The sequence below is a fragment of the Myotis yumanensis genome, unplaced genomic scaffold (genome assembly GCF_028538775.1).
Source record: "Myotis yumanensis isolate MYYU_CA2020_CCGP unplaced genomic scaffold, mMyoYum1.0.hap1 SCAF_4, whole genome shotgun sequence".
Taxonomy (NCBI): Eukaryota; Metazoa; Chordata; class Mammalia; order Chiroptera; family Vespertilionidae; genus Myotis; species Myotis yumanensis.
This window is the reverse complement of record NW_027223755.1, coordinates 53,337,723-53,362,617: the sequence shown is the minus strand read 5'-3', so window position 1 is coordinate 53,362,617 and position 24,895 is coordinate 53,337,723. Positions and strand designations below refer to the sequence as shown.

At 38.1% G+C, this 24,895-nt stretch overlaps 1 protein-coding gene across 7 annotated transcripts in view; it reads left to right on the top strand.

Annotated features, from left to right (window-relative positions):
• Nucleotides 1-24,895, top strand: part of MCTP1 (multiple C2 and transmembrane domain containing 1) — a 434,948-nt gene that overhangs the window by 191,473 nt on the left and 218,580 nt on the right. For all 7 annotated transcript variants that reach the window (XM_070412343.1, XM_070412342.1, XM_070412341.1 and 4 more), the window contains exons 3-4: nt 12,286-12,428; nt 21,811-21,890. In XM_070412343.1, the coding sequence (XP_070268444.1) occupies nt 12,286-12,428; nt 21,811-21,890 (223 nt within the window). The remainder of the gene's footprint in view (nt 1-12,285; nt 12,429-21,810; nt 21,891-24,895) is intronic.

Sequence of the window (24,895 nt, the reverse complement as noted above, 5' to 3'; positions counted from 1 at the left end):
CACTGCGGCCAGACCAAAGGCCTGGGTCCCGGGTGCCAGAGGAAAACCGGTGCCGGCAGCCAGGGAAAGGAAGGCCTATTGTGTGAATCTTCGTGAAATGGGCTTCTAGTCTAATATATAATGACCACAAGAAGGCATGGAACACTCATAGCAGTTACTTGTCTGTAGTAATTTGAAATCCCAAGAAAGGCCACTTTCCTGGAGGATGAGGAAATTCTTTAGTTAGAACTCTCCTATTTGGAGAGAATCCTCTTACCCATTGTTCTCTGAGGCAACTGGCTCTACCATCTGAGAAATTCTTCCTTATCTATTATTATCCTCTGTAGCCATATCTGAAATGGGTGTGGAAGAGCCTGCCCTACTTGGGCATATATAGCTTTCACATTCTGCTTCCAGCTGGCACAAGATCAAATATCTCAACCAGCTAAGCTCCTTTTCTCAAAAAATGTAGTAGGCTTCCATGTGCCAGTAGCCATACCCAATGTTCTTTCTTAGACATACTCCTCAAACATGATTTATTCCTTTGCTCCTTTTTAACATATGGCAGCTACCTTACGACCATCATGCTTGGGTGGAAGGCCAATCTGACCTTGGCCACTAGGCTGTTTTAATGATATTTTATTGTTTAAAAGCTTTTTCAATCTTATTTTCTATTATTTGGGGCCTAAAGACAATTTTTTCAATTCTTTACATGTAAATGAGCCTATTTTCACCTGAACTCATTGCTTTCTTATGATTACTTACAAAAGCCAACCAATTTGAGAAACTACACACCTTTCATCCTTGTCCCCTGAAACCTAGGTTCAACAGCAGGTGGTCTGCCTTCCAAGTTCTCACAGGAATAATATTACCAAATATTTACTATGGCCTAACAAGACTCTTGAGGCTCCCAGGGTTACCTTGCTAACCACTATCTGACTGCTAAGTCAATGTCATATATCTTAGGGATTTTTTTTAATAGAAACTCACATTCTTGGAATTAATTTTTGTATTATTTAAGACTAGAGGCCCGGTGCACAAAAATTTGTGCACTCAGGGGGTCCCTCAGCCCGGCCTGTGCCCTCTTGTAGTCTGGGACCCCTCGGGGGATGTTCACCGGCTGGCTTAGGCCCACTCCCCGGGGAATTGGGCCTAAGCTGGCAGTCAGACATCCCTCTGGCAGCACGGAAGCCCTCGAGGGATGTCCACTTGCCAGCGGAGAGCAGGCCTAAACTGCAGTCAGACATCCTTAGTGCTGCTGAGGAAGCGGGAGAGGCTCCCGCCACCACCACTGTGCTGGCAGCCGTCAGCCTGGCTTGTGGCAGAGCAGAGCTCCCCCTGTGGGAGCATACTGACCACCAGGGGGCAGCTCCTGCATTGAGCGTCTGCCCCCTGGTGGTCAGTGTGTGTCATAGTGACCAGTCATTCCCAGTCGTTCTGCTGTTAGGGTCAATTTGCATATTACCCTTTTATTATATAGGACTAGAGGCCCGGTGCACAAAAATTTGTGCACTCGGTGGGGGGGGGGGGGGAAGGTCCCCTAGCCCAGCCTGTGCCCTCTCGCAGTCTGGGACCCCTCGGAAGATAACGACCTGCTGGCTTAGGCCTGCTCCCTGGTGGCAGAGGGCAGGCCCAATCCCTAAGTGCAGCCCCTGGTCAGGCTCAGAGCAGGGCCGATTGGGGAGTTGGGGCGCGCCCCTTCATGCACAGAGCAGGGCGGATCGGGAGGTTGCAATGCCACCCTCAGTCACACTCAGGGTAAGGCCGATTGGGGAGTTGGGGCACCGCCCCCTGTCACACTCAAGGCAGGGTCGATGGGGAGGTTGCGGCGCCACCCCCTGTCACGCACAGAGCAGGGCCAATCAGGGGGTTGGGGCGCTGCCCCTGTCACTCACAGAGCAGGGCCAATCAGGGGGTTGGGGCGCTGCCCCCTGTCACACACAGAGCAGGGCAGATCAAGGGGTTGGGGCGCTGCACCCTGTCACACTCAGGGCAGGGCCAATGGGGAGGTTATGGCTCTACCCTGTCACACACAGAGCAAGGCCCGTGGAGGGGGGTTGGGGCGCCACCCACTATTACCCACAGAGCAGGGCCGATCAGGGGGTTGGGGCACCGCCACTGTCACACTCAGGGCAGGGCCGATGGAGAGGTTATGGTTCTACCCTGTCACACACAGAGCAGGGCCCGTGGGTGCGGGGGGTTGGGGAACCACACCCTGTCACACACAGAGCAGGGTCGATCAGGGGGTTGGTGCGCTGCACCCTGTCACACACAGAGCAGGGCTGATCAGGGGGTTGGTGCGCTGCACCCTGTCACACACAGAGCCGCAGGGCAATCGGGGGATTGGGGAGCTCACCCCCATCAGGCACAGAGCAGGGCTGATCAGGAGGTTTGGGCGCTGCCCCCTGTCACGCTGATCCCGGTGCCGGGAGCCTAGCTGCTCCGCTGATCCCGGTGCCGGGAGGCATATTACCCTTTTACTATATAGAATAGAGGCCTGGTGTATGGGTGGGGGCCGGCTGGTTTGCCCTGAAGGGTGTCCTGGATCAGGGTGGGGGTCCCCACTGGGGTCCTGGCCAGGCTGGCTGAGGGGCTGAGGGCTGTTTTCCCGCTAGCAGTTGACTAAAAGCTCCCAACCGCTCCTTGTTTTCTTTTTTTTTTTTTTATTCTGGGCCAGCTTTAGCTCTGAGGCCTCGCTGCTGAAAACATGGATACAGTGTTGTGGTCCGGGGTTGACTGACAGCCGGTTTTGTTTAGCTTCTTATTTGCAACATAGTAATAGTTGCTTAGAGTTGCAGTTGAGAGGCCAGCAAGTGAGGCGGGGAACGTTGGAGCCTGCAGTCCCTGGAGGAAGCAATCCTCCCTGTTGGCTTCAGTGCATGGCTGCTGGCCGCCATCTTGGCTGACAGTTAATTTGCATAAGGATACGCTGATTAGCCAATGGGAAGGGTAGCGGTCGTACGCCAATTACCATGTTTCTCTTTTATTAGTGTAGATAGAGGACCGGTGCATGGATGGGGGCAGGCTGGTTTGTCCTGAAAGGTGTCCCAGATCAGGGTGGGGGTCCCACTGGTGTGCCTGGCCAGCCTGGGTGAGGGGCTGTGGGCTGTTTTCAGGCTGGCCACAGCCCCTTCAGGGTGGAGGTCCCCGCTGGGGTGCCTGGCCAACCTGGGTGAGGGGCTGCAGGCTGTTTGCAGGCTGGCCACAGCCCCTTCAGGGTGGGGGACCCACTGGGCTGTCTGGCCAGCCTGGGTTAGGGACTGATGGCTGTTTTCAGGCTGGCCAGGCCTGGGGGCTGGAAGCAGGTATCTGGGATTTATTTAACTTCTATAATTGAAACTTTGTAGCCTTGAGCGGAGCTCAGGGCCGGCCAGGGCAGGCAGGAAGCTTGGCTTCCTCCATTGCTGGGGGCAACCCAAGCCTCCTGCTCGCTCCAGCTCAGTGGCCGCCACCATCTTAGTTGGGTTAATTTGCATATTCACTCCTGATTGGCTGGTGGGCGTGGCTTGTGGGTGTAGCAGAGGTGCGGTCAATTTGCATGTCTCTTTTATTAGATTAGATAAGTAACATTAAGACCTGTCAAAGATAGACACCCACATTTCAGGGGGTTAAAAAAATAAAAATATATTATTTATTTAAAACTTTATAGTGTAATGTAGATGGTGGTTCCATTCAGAGACTCCAGACTTGCAGGCCCTACCATCATCTAAGTTTCTAGTGTTGGGGAAAAGGAGATAGGATTGTATATGGAAAGATATCATGGGCTAAGCCTAAAAGTGGAATATAACTAACTTCTGCTAACATGGGCCAGAAGCCAGTCCTCAGTCACATGGCCACACATAAGTAAAAGGTCTTGAAAATGTAGTTTAGCCTGGCCGGTGTGGCTCAGTGGTTGAGCATCAACCTATCAACCAGGAGGTCACAGTTTTATTCCTGGTCAGGGCACATGCCTGAGCCCTAGTAGAGGGCATACAAGAGGCAGCCAATCAATGATTCTCTCTCATCATTGATGTGTCTATCTCTCTCTCCCTCTCTCTTTCTCTGAAATCAATAGAAACAGATTTTTAAAAAGAAAATGTGGTTTAGCTACTTGCCTGAGAAGAAGAGGAAAACAGCTGTCAGTGAAGAGCAGCAGTTTCAGCCATAATTTATCTGTACACATAAAAGTAACTTTCCTTCCAAATATTTTGTGCAAAAACATGACATATGAGATAATAATAGATAATAATAGAAAAGATGTCATAAGCATATTCATTCACCTTTATCATATGGTTTCTAGTTTTGTTCTGAATAAATCCAATAAATCAATTAAGTAAAAAATCCTCTAAGCAGATTGCTACTAAAATGAGATTTTTTTAAAAAGCATTTTGTAAAACCAGGGTAGATTGACCATATTTTAGGAATAACAATGAATATCAATTACTATAGTTTGGGAAAGTAGCAATGGCAAAATGCTTATTGTTGTAGAAAGTATAGCATAATGCTTTTGTGATATTAAATTTTATGTGTTTCAGAATCAGTATTTGACAATAAAATTAAAAGGAGATCCTTAGACTCATAGTGAATAAGAGTGGAGGGAAAAGAGTGGGATTATTGAGTATACAACTTAAGTACTAGTTACTTTATTAGCTTCTGTTATTAGGAGATGGTACAGGCACTCATTTAGTGATACAGGAGTGTTTTCAGTCAACCAACACTTTTCTTGATCACATATAATAACTTAGCTGTTGTTGCCAGACACCAGGGATCAGAAATAAACAACGAGGCCTGAATGTGATAAGTGCTGTTATAGAGGATGTCTGGGGGCATAAGACAAGAACCTAGTAATGTCCATGGGATGGGTCGGGAAAGATATCCAAACAGCAAGGAGGCTTGAATTTAGTACTGGGAGAGGACAGAGGGCAAAGGGTGGAGAAGGGGCACACGCATTGGAGAGAAGCTGTGGATTTGAGGTGAGGTATCCTATAGATGAGTGGCCTGGTGAGAGATGAGTCTGAAAAATTAGTAGCAGACCACAATTTGTATGACATACTCAAAAGTTTCAATTTATTCTGAAATCAGTAAGAAAGCAATGAAGAATTTTAGAGCAGGGTAGTAACATCAGGTTTTTATGTCAGAAAAAATATCTAAGCCTAAGATTTCGGAGAATGAATTGGAGTGGAGAAGACTAAAAGCAGGGAGACTAATAGGAGACCATTACATTTTTTTCTCACAAATTGAATATGTGAATGTGCTAAGGAAAGTATTATTCAATTACCATGCATTTATGATGCCTTTTAATAATATTGTAACATAATTATCTTAAAATTCTTTCAGTTAATGATAGTAATCAATCAAGAGTCATAAAATGATTTTCAGTGTTATCACTTAGAGTTTTAATTGACAAAGAAGATTTTGTTTTCTGTTTAGGGTTGTAATAACATTTTTTAAATGGATGTGTCCCATGGGGCCCCAGTTATTTTCAGACACTTTCTTATACTACTGTTTATTCATGCAATGTTTATAGTTATTTATGGGCTAATTTTTTTTCTTGATTTAACAAATCTAATAGAATTGCTATTCCTACACAGCTAGGAAGGAGAAATCTGAAAATAGTCATTATTTTCTGCTATATATTCATATATTATTAAATGATTAAAGAAAGTAGTGAAATAGTAAATGTTTTCTCAACTGAAATGAAATATACAACATACATTTTCAACAGATAATTTTTTTCTTGCAAATACTGAACTTTGCACTTTTTAAAAATATGCCAAAAAATTACTCATAAAAGTCAATAATCTCTGTCATTTACACTTTTTCCATTTCATGTGCCTGGAAGTGCCTTCTCCTCAAAGAAAGAAATTTACTTAGTTTAGTTCTCTACTAGATTTTACCACAGCATTATTTTTAATTCATCTATGTGCTATATCACAGGAATGCCATTTAAGAAATTTAAAACCACTGAAATATTCATATTACTCATTATGGAAAAAGTATTATTTTATTATTTTATTACATTAAGCCACATGTGATTATCAACCTCTGGCATTTGAATTTTAATATATTTAGTGATTTAACACATGTAATATTTCCAGTGTTGGGCATTACAAATCTTCAACAAAAATGAGAAGGAATGGAAGAACTTTAGGAAATGATTTTAACACATAAATATGGTACCTGTTTTGAAGATTTGAAAATTATTTGTGAAAATTAATTTCCTCTAAGACAACCTATTGCTGAGTATATTTTGAACATCACTGTTTTTACAAGCCTTTTTCTAGTATGAAGGATCTAATTATACTGTTACCTTCTTTGTTGTCTTCTTTTTTTCTTCTTTCTCTTTCTTTCCTCTATCTGAATGTGGAGTAGAGGTACAGTGATCACCTAACCTTAAAGACATTTTAAGACAAAAACCAAACAAACAGCCAAAACTGGTTTGGCTCAGTGGATAGAGCATCGGCCTGCGGACTGAAAGGTCCCAGGTTCGATTCCAGTCAAGGGCATGTACCTGGGTTGCGGGCACATCCCCAGTAGGAGATGTGCAGGAGGCGGCTGATCGATGTTTCTAACTCTCTATCTCTCTTCCTTCCTCTCTGTAAAAAATCAATAAAATATATTAAAAAAAAAAAAAAAAAAAAACAAACAAACAGGAAACTCCATAGAATATAACGGAATTTATTATAGGGTAATTTACTTACAGGGATGTAGGATTGGAGTGGACAAAGGACCCTAGAAGTTCTGTGCTGCTAGACAGTTGTTACAATAAATGTTCTCTAGAACAGCTGGATACTAATCGTGGACAAGACAGAGAATGCAGTATGGACTGGGACCATACCTCCCAGTGGTGTTGTGGATCATTTACTAACTTAACATCAGTGTGATAGTCTCTCAGCTTTTATGTCTTTCTGGCCATTATTGACAGGAATCTTTATGGTTACATTGTGTAGGCTTGCAGAACACAGCTAGCCAGGACCAGTTAAGGCCAAAGTTAAATCAAGAATAGAGAAAGTGCAGGGTTTACAAAGATGGAGCTATTTTGTTCACACCAACAACCTATACATCCTCCTCCTCCTTTTTTCGCATTCTAATATGGGGACTGAGTTTCAAATCGGCATTGTTTTTATTAGGAGTTAGCATTACTGAAAAATTACAGTTTTCTGAAATGCTAGGTTTGGGATAAGATTGATTTAAACTTGCTAACCAGGAGGCTTATTTATTCTGAGAATGGAAACCAAGAGACTCAGCATTTGATGGCTATTTACATTTTAAATAGCTCTAATACTATTTTAAGAGAGGAGAGGCTGCCATCTTGTGTTTGCTGTGTTCAGGGCAGCACAAAAGGAGACCCATTCAAAGTTTAGTTCTGTTGGACTTGAATTTAGTTCTGCTGTTCTAACCCAGTGGTTCTCCACCTTCCTAATGCCGCAACCCTTTAATACAGTTCCTCATGTTGTGGTGACCCCCAACCATAAAATTATTTTCGTTGCTGCTTCATAACTGTAATTTTGCTACTGTTAAGAATCATAATGTAAATATCTGATATGCAGGATGTATTTTCATTGTTACAAATTGAACATAATTAAAGCATAGTGATTAATCACAAAAACAATATGTAATTATATATGTGTTTTCCGATGGTCTTAGGCGACCCGTGTGAAAGGGTCATTTGACCCCCAAAGGGGTCGCGACCCACAGGTTGAGAACCACTGTTCTAACCAGTCACATAAAATGTTGAAGTGCTTATCAGAGCCCTGGCTCTGAAAAAAATATAAAAATGAAATATAACATTGGGACATGTAATTTTTTCCTACATTATATAAACCACATAATTCTTTTTTTTTAAACAATTTGATCTTAGGGTACAGAAATAAACACTTGATATCCTAAATTTTTTGAAGCAAGAAATTAACAATAATAAAATATTTAATAATGTTTACAAATAAATTCTGAAGTTAATGCTACCTGATAAAATGAATGTTGAAAAGTTGCTCTTGAATATGACATTAATAACAAAAGGCTGAATTTTGTTTTAGGGCTAGCACCTCCTATTTTCTTCTCCCATGTTTACTTGCCTGTTTTAATTTCATTATTACCATAAAAATGTTTTATGAGGGTCATGTTCTAGCTAATGACAATAAAGCACAGGAAAATGCCTGAGAACAAGTGTGCAGTAGTGATGCCTTAACTTTGAATTTGATAAGTGTTAGTGCCATCTCGTGGTTGAATACAATATTGCAACAAATCAACACAGGCACATGAATTTATTGTTTTGGGGTTTTTGTGTTTTTTTGTGTGTTTTGTTTTTATACCAACAAACTAAAAATTTTGGTATAATATATTTATTAGAGATTAACCACATGTTAATGGCTTGGATTTATTGGGTGGGGGGGGGAAGTTATTGTAATAAAATTCCCTGATTTCATTGGGAAGTGTATTACAATAAAAGAACCTCCAAAAACATGTGAAACTTTATGATCTACAAAATATAATAAGGTAGCATTTCCTAAAGAGAGACAGGGGATTATTAATCTTGAAATATGAGCTTAAGAAAAGTAGGCCCTATGGTCAAAAAAGTCTGGTAAATGCTGCATGTCCTGTCCCCTTCTTGGAGAGCCCATTTACTTATTGAAAGGCTATAAGGGGTTAATTTCCAAAATATATAAAAGAACTTACACAGGAAGAAGACAGCCCAATTAAAAATGATTGATAGATAACACACACTGAAATAAAACTGCTAGAATAAAAAGAAAATGGGCAGAGGACCTGAATAGACACTTCTCCAAAGAGGACATGCAGACGGCCAACAGACATGAAAAATGCTCAACATCACTAGTCATTAGAGAGATGCAAATTAAAACCACAATGAGATATCACCTCACACCTGTCAGAATGGCTACCATCAACAAATCAGCAAATGACAAGTGTTGGTGAGGATATAGAGAAGAGGAAACCCTCATACACTGCTTGTGGGAATGCAGGCTAGTATAGCCACTGTGGAAAACAGTATGGAGTTCCTTCAAAAAACTCAAAATGGAACTGCCTTTTGACTAGTCCTAATTCTGGTAATATATTCGAATAATCCCAAAACAACTATCAGAAAGAATATATTCACCCCTATGTTCAGAGCAGAGTTATTTATAATAGCTAAGGTCAGGAAACAGCCCAAGCGCCCATCAGTAGGTGAGTGGATAAAAAAGATGTGGTACAGTTACACAATGGAATACTATGCAGCCATAAGAAAGAAAGGAACTCTTACTTTTTGCAACAGCATGGATGGACCTGGAGATTATCATGCTGAATGAAACAAGCCAGTCAGAGAAAGACAAATGCCATATAATCTCACTTATATGTGGAATCTAATGAACAAAATAAACTGAAAAGCAAAATAGAACCATAGGTATGAATACATGAAACAAACTAACAGAGATTGGGGGAGGATGGGGGTACTAGATGGAGGAAGGTGAACAGATTAGCCAAAGAAAATATATGCATGGCCCATGGACACAGACAACAGTGTGGTGAAGGCCAGAGGAAGGAGGGGAGGAACTGGGTGTAGGTGGGTAAAGAGGGGGAAATGGGGGACATCTGCAATAGTGTCAACAATAAAATTTTTGTAAAAGGCTATAGAAAACAAATCCATTTAATTTTATTTTAAACCAGCATTTTCCAAATACGCTTGACCACAGAACTGTTTTTTAAAAAAATGCTAATAATACCTATTCACGTGAAATAACTTTGGAAAAGCACTTTCAAGCATAGAAGATTACATGCAAAATTTTTACTCACTCTCAATTAAACAGTGTCTTCCAATTCTGTAAGCTATAATCATAAGCTGAAGGTTTTGAACTATTAAGGACTCTAAGTCAATAAAGGTCCCCTAAGTTAATAACTTGAAAACAATTAGAATATTTTAAAGAAACACGACTATTAAAACTTTAAATTTTAATGATCATCCCAGAGGGCTAATCAATGGTTGCAAAGAGAAGTACAGCAAATTTTATCCCATGGAGTGAAAACAAAGTGAGGAAACACAGGTGATTGGCGCCCATGAGTGTGCATATGACTCTGTCACTCCTATAGTTAAGACTATGAAATTTGCTAACATATCTACTATCTCCCATCCAGGTCACCCTGTGGCCAAATCTTCACGTTAATAAAATATTTCTCCATCATAACTTGTTTTCAGAATCCTAAAAACAGCCTTTCTCTTTTTATTTTACCAATCCTTGAGATTTTTGTGCCTGACACAGGCTAAAATATCTATCCCTAATCCTTAACTTAATGCTTAGACCTACTCTTGTTAGCTGGATTGTTATTTCTTCAGGCTGTTGGATATTTACTGCCTCAAATGGCATCATGGATATGATGACAAGTTCTGATTCTGTACTAAGTACTGAAGATCTTATAAAAGGGGCCCCAAAGGCTCTGGTATTATAGAGCTTATTATATTTTAGCAGGTAGTAGCAGTTATGTCGATGCTTTTCAAAATGAAAGACAATAAATTGATGTAGGCCATGACTGGGAAAATATAAATGGGTACATGGATTTTAATAACCCTCAATATATGTTTTACAACAGTCTCAATTCCCAGGATCCTCTGCCCTAAGTTGGGAACTGCTGTTAATAATAGTCATTTTTAAGTACTGAACATTTTTATTGCATTGAGTTCCCTGAAGAATCCTCTAAAACAGGTTATGATGATACAGCCTGCATTTACATTTATAAATATTTTTTAAAGTTTGTACCATAATGATAAAATTAAACTACCCGAATGGGAATTTCGCATGGGAAATTGGGATCATTATTTCATTATGCTCAGGTCTACTAGTAGGTGCATAAGAAAAAAGGCATTACATTTATTTGAGGAATGTGGAGAGTTTTGAGAGAGCCTCCAAGAGATTCAATAAGAAAAGCCAGATCCTATAAGGCACCATATGTTTACCGTAGATATTTATGTGTCATTGAGATTAGGGGAGTGTAAGGGAGGGATATAGATAGTGAGTTTGAGATCAGTATCATAATTGTAATGCCTAATATTCATATGGTGCTTTTCAGTTTTCATAGGCCCACTCATACTTTCCTTTAAATCATATAGACATAGTTACCAACTATAACTTCAGTTTGGGGAGAGAACTGAAAAATCAAACAAAATTTTATTATAAGGGCCTCGAATAAAGAGTTATTTCCTAAAGATGAAGGTTGTCACACACTGGAATAATTTACTTGGGGTCATTAATGATACACCTTCTCTAGGAATTCTTTTTTTTAAAATATATTTTATTGATTTTTTTACAGAGAGGAAGGGAGAGGGATAGTTAGAAACATCGATGAGAGAGAAACATCGATCAGCTGCCTCCTGCACACCCCCTACTGGGGATGTGCCCACATCCAAGGTACATGCCTTTGACTGGAATCGAACCTGGGACCTTTCAGTCCATAGGCCGACGCTTTATCCACTGAGCCAAACCGGTCAGGGCTCTAGAATTCTTAATAAGGACATAGACTCATTAGGCCAAGACTGGTCTCATTCATCAGTCAAAATGGGAAATGGTATATCTGTGTAAGTATGTAAAGGCCCTTCTCTCTTGCAGGTGTAGTAGAAAAAGCACAAGCATTAGAGTCAAATAGTCTTGGTTGCAATCCTAACCATCTCTTGCTGGCTGTGTGTCCATAAGCAACTTACTTGACAGCTCTGATTTTCTTTATTATTTTAGATTTGGGAGATGTTAAGGGATAATCTCGAGAGGACTTCATAAACATTTACTCCCTCCCCCCTGATTCCTTCCTCTGAAACCTTCATTCCTTCCCAACGTGCTGAAACTGAAACTTCTGAGCAAAAGAGAATATGAAACCAAGGATGAAATTGAAGCCCAATTTGAGACTCATCTTTTTCTAATTAAGCCCATTAAACTAATATAAAATTTTAGCAGCATATGTAAGTCTAAAACTACTTAAATCAGCCAAGATTATGGATCATCCTTTTTAGAGTTAACCAGATGATACCAAGAGAATGTCAGATTAATCTCTACCATTTATAACATGAATTACATTTATATATGCAGCATGCAATAGAGTTTTTTAAAATACCAGAATAGGGTTACAGTATTGAGTATAGAAGATTGATAATGATAATTATTATAATAAATAATTGACTGTCCCTTTAATATTTCAGGAAAAATTTAGGAAAATACTCTTCACCCTTATTTTCCAGGTGATAAGCTTTGTTTTTATTCCTTGAAATACTTGTTGGTGAGTAGATGAGCTATTCTCTTGCCTCCATAGAAAGGCATAATTAACATGGATCAATCTGCTTTTCTATATCAGGGACAAGTGACCCATATGTGAAGTTTAAAATTGGAGGAAAAGAAGTTTTTAGAAGTAAAATAATACACAAGAACCTCAATCCTGTGTGGGAGGAGAAAGCGTGCATTCTTGTCGATCATCTCAGAGAGCCATTGTATGTGAAGGTGAGCCATTTATTTGTTTTTCACTAATGCAATTTGACATAAAAAATCCCTGTTTAATGACTTTTTGTCCTGTCTCTCTGTCTGACAAGATTTTTCACCAGAGATGTAGTCTGCTGTGCACAATTCTAATCTGTGGATGATGTGATAAAAAATGAGATCGAGGGGAGGGGGAGGGGTGGGAGCATGTTCTTCAGGACAGTACTATTGCCAGTCCGCCGTTTAGGAGGACTATGAAGTCCACCGCCTCCTGCTTCGTGTGGTCAACTGGTTGAGTGCACGTTGGGAATATATACAAACAAGTCTTGTAAGCTAACAACAAGGAAAGCTTACACAGAACCCAGCCTTTCTGATTAAGAATTATATCAGGGCATCTACCAGTCCTGATTGCAAACCGAATGCTTTACCTGGAAAACGAAAAAGGTAAAGATAATAGGGGGAGAAATATTCCTGTCTCTATTGTATTATCAAAGATGAAAAAAAGTCTATTCTTTAGCTGAATGTAGTTTTTCAAAGCAGGATTTAAGGAAAGGGTTACAACCCTAATTCCTTGTTTTAGTTTCATACTTGACTTTCCTTTAGTTCATATCTCTAGGCACATATATTCGTTTTGGCTCCTATGATCTGAGGACCCGTTCAGTGACTAAACCTTTTTCTATCTTTTCTACCACACCCTTCATCCTTTTCTCTAAATTGTTACAACTGGCACATGAGCCAAAAATCTCATATCATCGCTCTTTTAACAGTCTCTGGACATCCTCCTTCCCCTCAACTCCCCATTTGTATTGCTTCCAGTTGTTTCTCTTCTCCACATAAAGAAAAAAAATAGTCCAGGTTTTATTAAACTCATAGCATGACAATTTATAAGATCAATGAACAGAGAATTTCCTAAGTCTACAGTTGATAAGTTTCTAGAATTCATTATGGGGAGAATAGACTTATTTCACATAAGAAATAGTCTCAAGTGGATTTAGCTAAAGGAAATCAATTAAACAGGATTAGTGAGCTGCACTTTATGTGGTGGCATAAGAATTATTGCGAGAGTATTCATCACCAACTCCTCCCACCAAAGAGATGGCCTTCAGGGACAGAGATGTTTCTCCCTTGCTCCTCCCTTCTAGAAGGGAAGAAATGTCTACATGAGGAAAAAAAAAAAAGGAAATACCTTCATAATAAAGTACTGAGATCAGAGATGAAAAATGAATTTAAGAAAGACAAGTGGGATGTAAAGGAAATTTTCTTTCTATGGAGGTTTAGAAGAGATGAGTTAGAGCAGCTGCAACCATGAAGAAAATGGGTTGAAAAAGAAATCGGGGGTGAATAAGGACAGCACTGGACAGTTGGATCTCATTTAATGTCCCTAAGAGAAAAGTCGGGAGGAGAAAAGGAGTAACTTTTATTTACCTTTGTTGTGGATCTGTTTCTTTAATGGGATACTACGCTATGACAGACGGGTGAGTCTTTACAAGGGTTACAAATGAACTTCCCCAGCAGATAATTGGGTGAGTTCTTTCGCTTTTCTCTTGTATTCAAGAATGAGTATTACTCTATGTAAAAATCCAAATGTCAAAATGCTTATTTCAAGAAATCTCCTAATTGGGTCAAAAAGAAATTAAAAACAAGAAAATGATGGGGGGCCCTGACCGGTTTGGCTCAGTGGCTAGAGCATCAGCCTGAGGACTGAAGGGACCCGGGTTCGATTCCGGTCAAGGGCATGTACCTTGGTTGCGGGCACATCCCCAGTGGGGAGTGTGCAGGAGGCAGCTGATCGATGTTTCTCTCATCGACGTTTCTAACTCTCTCTCCCTCTCCCTTCCTCTCTGTAAAAAATCAATAAAATATATTAAAAAAAAAAGAAAATGATGGGGGAAAAAATTTGTCTAGGTGTGAGAGAGCAAGAATCTATACACACAGATACACTTGAACTATAAATGGAGACAGTGACACTGTGTGCAGATGAACAACACACTGTGAGCGCAGAAGCTGGGAGAGAGCACCCAAGGGTTGCTTTTGTTTCTCTACTACTTTGAGTTCTCCGTGTACAACATTAAGTAGCCACGGCTTCACTGCTACCATACAGAAGATGCACAGTGAATTGTAAAAGTTTTTAAGTTAAACAGAAATCACACTGGCCTCTCAAATACTAGTACAATCACAAAAAAGATCATATTTTATTTTATGTACTATGTTATGCTTTTTAATATGCTTTGATATTTTTTATTTGATTTTCATTTTCTGTTAATTGCATAGGGCTTCTTTTGAAAAAAAATCTCTAAATTTTTGCTTTATTTTTTGTTTCATTTTATTCACTTTTTGCCTAACCTTGGACACACAAGGATCTAAATAAAACACATTGGTAGAAATGATATTTGAAGTTAGTAGAATTTCATGAAAATTGCATCATTTTCATGGTCTCCACACAGCCTTGTGTTGTTGACTGACTTGATTTTAATATGATGCCCACATCCTCCATGAGGGGAGATTAATCTTGCCTGAAAGATTTCTTAGGGACTAACCAATTCTGTAGTGACAGGGAATATGAAAATGTATCCATGAACTGGATGGTTATAAAATATTAAGTGCACTACTTTCCCATATCTAGTCAGAGGAAAAAGAGCCCATGTATACCCTGGGGTCTGATTTCTATCGATGGAAAGCTCACCAAGGGAAATACTAGTAATATAGTTCTGAACGCAGGTTACAAAATCACATTAAAGTTTCAGTGCTTGTACTGAAACTTTCTAGTAAAGACAGATTTTTTTTTCAAAAAATCCTGGTACTGGATTTCTGCACAAAATAAATAAGAGTATACTTTGCAATTGGTTGAAATTTGTATAGCTTTTAGTTTAGTGGAAAGAAAATATTCCTTCCATTCTGAATGCCTTCACAGTAAGGGCAGGAGGTGAAAACTATTTCGGAAAAAGGGACTAAAAATAATTTATAATAAGGTAGGAGAAGAAGTAGGGAGTTAAAATGTGGTCCTTCTAACTGAGACAGGAGCCTCTGGAGCCTGCTCTGTATCCTCAGGGATGCTCTGGCACATCTTAAACAATGGGGTAAATTCAGCATCCATTTCCACTGAATTGAATTAAAATTCTCCATTGTCATTTCACTGACTCTTTTTCTAAGGTACACAGTGAAAACCCAGAGTTATAATGGAAAAGACAGAAATACTATAAAGGGGAAAATGTTTATGTAAATTGTTGCGTGTTTGGCCTAATCATGAGCTTTTAACCTGGGTATTAAATTGGAGTGCTCTCTGGAATAATAGAAAAATTTTGATACTTAGGAAAACAGTTCCATCAGGGGCTATATTACTGTTTCTTAGATAGTCATTTTAACAAAAGTGGTAGTTCCTTAAATAACGCATGTCTGTTTAAGCTTGAGATATAAGATTGAAAAGGTACTATATGCTTGGTTCGATTAAAGGACCACATTACTGTCTTCTGTAAAATTATTCCTCAGTAGGTTTTAAGGGCCCTAAAAGGATGTCATATACCAATAATCTCCCACCCTAGCTGTACACAAGATTATCCAGAAAGCTTTAAAGAATCTACATGTTCAAGTCTCTCTCCTAAAGATTCTGATTCAGGACCTAGGAGATAGAGCCCATGTTTCTGTGTTTTAAAAAAACAATAGTTTATTCTGATGCGCTGCTTAGGTATAGAGTCACATTTCTAGACATTTAAATGGAAACAACTGAATAGTTGGAATGGAAATATGTTTGCAGTCTTAAACCACAGAGAACCCAGAAGAAATTATTCTGAAGTTAAACAATGTTGGTATTATCTTAGATGTGTGTTTTTGTTTGTTTGTTGTTGTTTTTTTGCATGATTCAAAAACACTTCCTAAATGCACAAATCAAGAATCTCCACTATTTTAGATTTTAAAAATCTATAGGAAAACAAAACAAAGAAACAAACAAAAAAACATGATTGTACTTGCTTTTGTTTTATGGGCAAAGAACATGTGAGGTTATTGAGTCTTGGGATAGAATCTAGAGACACGTCATAGCTGCCATTTACTGAGCATTGTGTTAAGTGCCTGAGCTATTGTATCTCATGTATCCTGATAATAACCCTACAAGAAAGTAACTGCTATCATCTTCTTTTTAAATTTTATTAAATTTATTGGAGTGATATTGGTTAATAAAATTATGTAGGTTTCAAGTGAACAATTTTATAATACACATCCATACATTGCATTTGTGTGTTCACCACCCAAAGTCAAATCTGCTTCCTGTTAGGGTCGGGCAGGTGATAGGGGCAATGGAAGAATTCACAACTAAAAGAAGAGATACAGAGAGGAAGTTTATATTACTTTCCACTAAGGAAAAGGGCCGGTGCATTGCTAATCAATACAGGACAAGAAACAAAAAGCAGCTTCCCCTTTTAAAGGGTAATGGCTGCTCTTGCTAGGTGACAGGTAAGGAAGGAGGAGTGGGCTGAAGTGAAGTTTGTTTTTCAGGAGACAGTCTGGACAGATGTCCTAGGGAGGTGTCTTATCAGTATTTTCCCCAAACCTATAAAACATGCTTAGAGTGAAAATTATGAAGAGTCCAAATAGGCCTGTTTGAAGGGAGGGAGTAAGGAAATTTTCTACAACTAGAGACTCCTTGGTGCAAATTATCCCTGAGTTGCAAAAACAGCAGGGAGGAGTGTTATGCAAGACTGTAGCCTTGAGAGTAGCTTATCTTGTCTTGCAGTTTGAACAGAGGGGCTGTTTGAATCAGAGGAGCTAACAATCTTGGGGTTTAATTACCAGGTGCTTCTCATAAATGTGGAAGACTACAGCAAAGAAAAAGAAAGGCCTTTTTTCTGTCCTTACACTTCTGTCACCATATATTTGACCCCCTTTATCCTTTTATACCTTCCTTCACCCCCCTCCCCTTTGTCTCTGGTAACCACCGTACTGTTGTCTGTCTGTCTCATCTCCTTTTTATAGGTAAATGAGTCCCAGAGGGATGAAGATTGCTATGTCCACTCAGCAATAAAGCAACATAGCTTCTATTTTCCACTAAAAATGATTAACTGCAATGGCCACAGTTAGGTTTTGTTTTGTTTTCATTTCTTTGTTTTACAATGTCAATTCTATTCTTTAGAGTTTAATTGTTCTTTTATCGTAAAATGGTTATTTTGAAGCTGTCTAGGTATGAAAATGAGTCATGGATATATTTTCTGAGAAGAATCTTATATCATATCTTGTTGTAATGTACCCCGCGAATCACAGAAGGACGCCTCAAGAAGTCGAATTCAAGAGTCACATTTATTGCAATCCGGGACTATGAGGGGACATTCCCAAATCTCATAGTAATAAGATGGTGGCAAAACCAGACTTATATAGGCAAAAATCACAAAGGTATTGATTACATCCCAGGGTTTGGAATGAGGACCCTGGTTTGCACAAAGCAGTTACAGAAGCAAGATTGAGCTGATTAGTTATCTACAAAGATTGTTTATAGTTTTGGGTCTTTGGACCTCTGAGTTGACAGAAACATTATTTAGAGCCCTCGGGTCTTGGGTCCACTGAGTTGACAGGGAAACATTATCTGGAACCCTCAGGTCTTGGGATAATTGTGCTGTCCTGGTTCCCAGGTACAGAAGAATGTGCTTCGATAACCAGTAAGATCACAATCAATGGGACAGTCATTCAATCAATAAGGCATTCAATCGAATGGGATGATTTATACAATTCAGAAAATCAAAATAACCTGTCCATTGTTAAACAAAGCAAATAGGTACCATACTTCAATCTTGGGTCATATCTTATATCTTAAATCTTATATCTTGGGTACCTTCCCACTTTCTATTCCCATTAAGCCTCCTTACTTTATTCTATTGCCAGCTTCTCTTATACAAACAGCAGTTCCCATTATTCCCCTACGCTGAGATATTTCTCTCCATGGCACTTGTGACTACCTAACATGCATTTGTTTATTGTCTGCATCTTTCCCTTATACGGAAGACTCAAGAAATCAAAGACTTTGTTTGTTTAACTGCTATATTTCCAGTGCCTAGAACAGTACTTGGCAAATGGTAGGTGCTCACCAAACATTTTTTTCACATAAATGAATGAATAAAAGTATGAATCATTCAAACCATCAAATTAAAACTCCCCCAAAGCCATAATTACCCAGGAATATTTCAGTAATTTGAGCTAACAAGTCCCCATTCAGGCTGAGGTCAGTGGGAGTTCTTTTCTGTTATTTGCATAAAAAAGCATTTTAACTGATTCACAACCTAATTCAGTTTTTATTGGGAGACAATTGACTCAGAAGCTAACCAAATGCATTTAGTAGAATATTTGTTATTTTAAACTCATTTGAGAATGAAGAGAGGTATTACTGAGCCCCCAAGCAATTTCTACCTAAATTTACCTCGTATTTCCAACACAATGGAGTGGAGGGTTCATGAAAGCAAAGATTCCATTTAATTGTTCACATTTGAATTCCCAGAACTTCACCCAGAGTTATGTTTGTTAAATTTCTGAAATTCAGTATAACAATATTTGAATCTGACTCCTTCCAATCCTGGGATTTAGGGGAAAGTAACATATTCTTTTAAAGTTTTGGATTCATTATCTGCAAAATGGAAACAATACCTTGTTCACTGAGTTGTGTAAGAATTAAATTTAAAAATCTATGTAATGCATTTAACACAGTGTCTAACGTATAGTACATATAGAAAAAAAACCATTCATTGGAATTAACTGTGCATATCATGTAGTGAGAGTATCTTTTCCTTTTATTTATTTTCTATGCTCTACATTTCTGAAGCTCCACCTAAAGCGGTGCTCCCTCTGACAATGGTTTATAGAACTTGAACCAAGTAACACAGCTAATAATTTCATAACAAATGAATGCTGATGTTTCCATTTGGTCCCAGGTTTATGCCTTTGCTGATTAATAGGAATTGAGAACTAAAGTAAACATTTAGCATTAAGACAGTAGGAAAGACTCTCACCATGAGAGTAAACAGAGTTTAAATGTTGAATCACCCAGTTGGGTTGTCTATACTTAATCAATTTGCTAGTTTCACAGCTCTTCACTCACATGTACAGGTGTACTCCAGGTGTTCTCATTGATTATACTTCACTATAGCCTCCCCAAGATTTTAAGCCTTGGGGTAATACAATTAAAAGAGATTGTACAAGAGGAATCTCTCTAATTTTTAATGTAAATTTTATGTTGTAAAGTACAGTACTGCAGCCACTTGCAAATACCGAGGTGGCAGTTGCATAGATGGGCAATATTTTCATGTGATATGCCACTGAGTGATGACTAAAGCTCAGAAGTGTAATTGATCAAGGAGAATATTTATTGCAGGGGTGCTGTGCTTTCTACAACAAATGTACTCCTGACAGATTGTAGGTAAATCAAATGACTGTAAATTGAATAATTGAAGAGGCATTAGGGGAACTTATTACTTAAATAAATCCCCTTATGACTCTTCAAATTTAAGAATCCTTTTATAATGCAAAGTATTTATCTTACTGTTTTAATATTGATTTTTTTCACGTTAAGAAGTACACCTGCACTAGAGAAAAAGCAGTAACTGATTCAGGCTGCTGTGGATACTGTTCCCTCTGCTTCCAGCTTTCAAACTTGTGCCAAAAATTGGGCACAGGAGCACTGGGCTATGGATTCTCACATCCTGGAGAGTCTAGTGGCCTGGGTTGTCCTTTCAAGAGAGAACTTACCTATTTATGCTCATATGCTCCAGTATGTGAGTATATGATTTTCTGTTTCAAAAGGTCAAGAAACACAGCTCAAACTTCATCTAGTAGCAGTTTTTTCATCTTAAAAATTTCCTTGACCTCCACTGTTTTTTTTTTCTTTTCAGTCCCTGTCCTTTTCTTTACAACACTTATCAAAATGTGTAATTACCTATGCACTTCCTTGTTTAATCTGTGTTTCCTTCACTAAACTGTAAACACTGACAATGTCAGTTTTACCCACCACTGTTTTCTCAATGCTTAGCATAGTCTGACACATGATAAGTACTGAATCAATCTTGACTGAGAGAATGAATAAGAAAAACTTAAATACATAAAAATTAGCCAAGTCCCATTTACTTAGAGCAGTGGTTCTCAACCTTCTGGCCCTTTAAATAGAGTTCCTCATGTTGTGACCCAACCATAAAATTATTTTCGTTGCTACTTCATAACTGTAATGTTGCTACTGTTATGAATTGTAATGTAAATATCTGGTATGCAGGATGGTCTTAGGCGACCCCTGTGAAAGGGTCCTTCGACCGCCAAAGGGGTCACGACCCATAGATTGAGAACCGCTGACTTAGTTTTTTTAGAAAGGCCCCTAACTGGTCTAGCTCTGAGCTCTCTCTCCAATCTCCTTCCACTCTCCATCATTCTCAATCTGCTTCAATCACAATGGTTTCTTAATAATTTTCCTTGAATATGCTAATTGCTTGCTGTTTCCTCCACCTAGAGTGCTCTCTCCTTACTAACAGAGGTTAATCTTTCTCAGCACTGGGTCTCCATAGGAATACACTTCCTCCAAGGGGCCTTGCTGAACTCCCTATCTAAAATGACAGCTCTCAACATGCCCCTTAGATTTTTTTTCTCCATAGTGTCCATCACTAAACTGTACATGTCTATTTAGGTATCTATTGACTGTTGCACCTTTAAACATAAGAAAGTCAGGGACATTGCCTGTCTCATTCACTGTAGCAGGAATAAGAACCATGAAAAGCACAGAGAAGATACTGGGTAAATTGTTTTGACAGATGGAAGAAAGGTTCTCTCTTTTCTTTTCTTGTCCTTTCTGTTGTTAGTCATGTTAGCCTTATCCCTTAGTCATTGCTTGTGACAATCAAATTAATTTAACAACATTAATATACCATTACTAAATGCTTCAATCATAATATCTCAATATTTACCTATTTGTATGCTTCAATGATATTGTCCTATAATATCATAGAATTTATCTACAATGACCTGAGGCATATGAAGAACTTGGAATCACATTCTCATCATCTGTAGCTTAGTTTGGAAGACATCTTTGTTGAATTTCTTACAAACTCACTCTGCCTTCAAGGAATGCTATGCCCTTCTGTAATATGGGGAAAATATTCGAAGTCTGTGTTTCCCACATTTTTTATGATTTATTGTGTATTGATGATTTATTGTATTTTATTGTATTAATATAAATCAATAACTTTAAGTAGGAAATTAAATACCATTTTGTTTGAATGCTTTCTGAGATCCCAGTATTACACAGCACAGAAATAAATTTTTAAATATAAATATTAGGAAATGACATTGCTTTGGTGACATTGACAAAATCCAATATTTTATAATCAAGATGTTTTCATTTAAAGCTTATTTTGGAATTTTTTATAATAATGCCTTCTTTTTGGCTTCTTAGGTATTTGACTATGATTTTGGACTGCAGGATGATTTTATGGGCTCAGCCTTTCTGGATCTCACACAGTTGGAGTTGAACAGGTGATCTTTGAACTGTCATAATATCACTACACCTTGTTAGGAAGCTGGGCCAGTGCAATAAACAATGTCAGCAGATCTGGGTTCTAGTCACTGTTTAGTCTTGTGTAGTTGTGAGCCTTCATGCTAGGCAGACTTTCTTAAGTACATTTTTCTCATCAACCCAATGGAAATAAAAACATCTTCCCTGACTATCTTACTCAACAACCATTCAACAGAAAAATTCTTGGATGCCTGCTTTGTCCCCCAGCACAGTGCTAAGTACCAGGAATCTAGAGATAAATGACACATTCCTTGCTCCTGCATTGCTTGTATGGTTGTAAATGGGGCATAAAGAAGACAATGCTTGTTAATCATATTATTAACTTAAGAATCAGGCCTCCATATGGGAAATAAAATGTGTGCACTTTTCTTCAAAAACTCCAATTTATCACCTGAGCCAAAGTAATCACCAGTAATCCTACGTTACCAAGGAATGCCCAAAAAGTGGAGGCAGACTTGTTGTATTTGCTGTTACATCAGTTTACCATTGCTTGACCAGTTGTAATGTTATATTTTTACTACTAATATTAATTATTCCTTTTACCTAGTTATGGCCTTATATTTTTAAAAATTCATTTCAACATAGGAGTTAAGAATTGATTAATACTATGGAAGAAAAAACCGGCTCAAGTAGTGCTGGAAGGGGTTGCAAAGGAAGCTGTAAAATCTTTGACGGTTTTATGGAGAAGGGATTCTGTTTTAGGTGATCATGCTCCATCATGTGGCAGGATAGAGGGAAGCAATATAATGGGCTGGATTACTACTCTGTATTTCTATAAATGTAGATGAGTGGAGAAATATAAATTATGGAGACCCCTTAACTGTTAAAGTCAGCTGAATTTGAGCACAGCTTATTGGTCTTCCAAAGATCATTTTTGCCTCAAACTTGACAAAAGAGGGGCCTTTCTGTAATTCCCGCATGTCCTTCATTGCAACCTAAAGTGCAGGCTTGACCTAAGAATAGAACCCAAGTGATCGCTGGTTCCCCACCTCACTACAGTTGAAGGAAGTGTCCTAGATGGTGGTATATGTAGTCCATTATCGTAAAAACTGAGCTCCAACTGGGATGGACTATGCTGTAAAGACCATATTATTCTATAAAGGCCATATTATTTTCTCTGAAGACTTCTACATAAGGATATGCAAACTATTGGACTTAATCACAGAGCATAAATTTCTTTTCTTCTCTATTAAAGATAAAATTATTGTGAAAAATAACTTTAAGTAGAAAACTATGGGATGATTAAGAAAATAAAAAGATATGCAAGCATTTGGTGTTTATGTTGACACATTATTTATTTTACATAATAACTAACCATTCCATTTTCCCCAAACACTTTTTAAAATCACTTACTGCTTTTGAAAATTACATATTTATAATTATGCTGTTGCATTCCATGTATAAATAAGTAGCCTCTGGGTGTAGAAAAATCGGTAAAAATAGTAGCATATAAATACTCATGCTACTATATAATGCATTAAGGTATTTCTTTGAAAGAAAATAATAGATGTATCATAAAGCAATTGCAAATGTCCTTAAATCTTTATCATGCAATCATTATAAAAATGTAATGAAGTTTTTACTATTAATTTGTCTATGTAATCATTATAGGAAAACAAGTCAAACCAAGTTGTAAACTTATACACATACACACACACACACACACACACACACATACACACACATGCACAATATAATACTTAATATATATTTGTTAAAATAAAAAGAGTAAGTTTGTTATTATCTGACCATAATTAGCTATAACTAAAATCATATTGGAACAATTTTCATCACAATGATTATAACGTATATATATTATCTTTCTAACAGGTTACTTGTGTTTCAGTTAAAGCCCCTGATATTAGAAACCTGTTTATATTTTTAATAATATCATACCTTGACTTGGTAAATTAAGCATTATTTGAAAGAGTTTCCTAGTATTATAATAAACTACATAAGGTTCTCAATCCCAAATCCTCGTCCCAGTATTAGACTCCAACTGTATCATTTCCTAAAAGTTGAGCTCAGTGTAGGTAAGGATCTTATCTTTGGCCTTGAGCTCTGGTTTTTACCCATAGTCTAGCATAGTGTGTGGCATTTAATATGTGCTTAATACATGTTTTGTGAATGAAGTGAATGAGCAAGTGACTGAACAAGCAAAGGAACATTCCTAATTTGCTAACATTTCAAGATTCAAGTTTAGCGCCAAATGTTACACAGTCACTTGGGTTAATGAAGGTCATGAACCCTAATTTGTTAAATATAAATTAAAATATGGAAATAAGATATTGCCTATGCATTGCTTATTGAATGTATATTTTGCTTGTTTTCTAAAAGTGATTGTGAGTAATAAATACTGAGCAATTCATAATGTCTTCCTCAGATACCTAACTATAATGATTGCATTATAAAGATTTAAGGACATTCTAAATTCTTCTAAGTATTGATCAAATTATTGATTTTCTTATATTTCTGAACCTGAAAATGGTTCAGGCATAGGTTTAAAAAAACCTACAAAATAGAAGTACTGTTTTAAATATTGGAATTTCAAGTAATTAGACATTGTTTTTAAAGTATGTCTGTAATGTATAGCAGGCAAAGTATATTTTGTATTTTCCTCTTCTCTCACTCATTTATTTACTCAATATCATACTCTTGATTTAAAAAAAAAATTTAAAGATGTGAAAGGAAAATAGTGGTCAATAAGTGACCCTATTTAGTTCTATGACTCAAATTTATAGAAAATACCCGCCATTACATTCTGTGTGCTTTGAGATCACAGAGCAGGAATGTGTATGTTTCTCAATACTGTTGTGGTTTTTTTGGCCTTTCCAATGACCCCATGGCCTTTCTAGAACCCCACACAGGACTGAAACTTACCTAGTGAACCCAAGTATACCCCGTTGGCTCAAAACTTATTGGACAACTTAATTCATTGATGAAATGTTAATAACAACAGAAATTG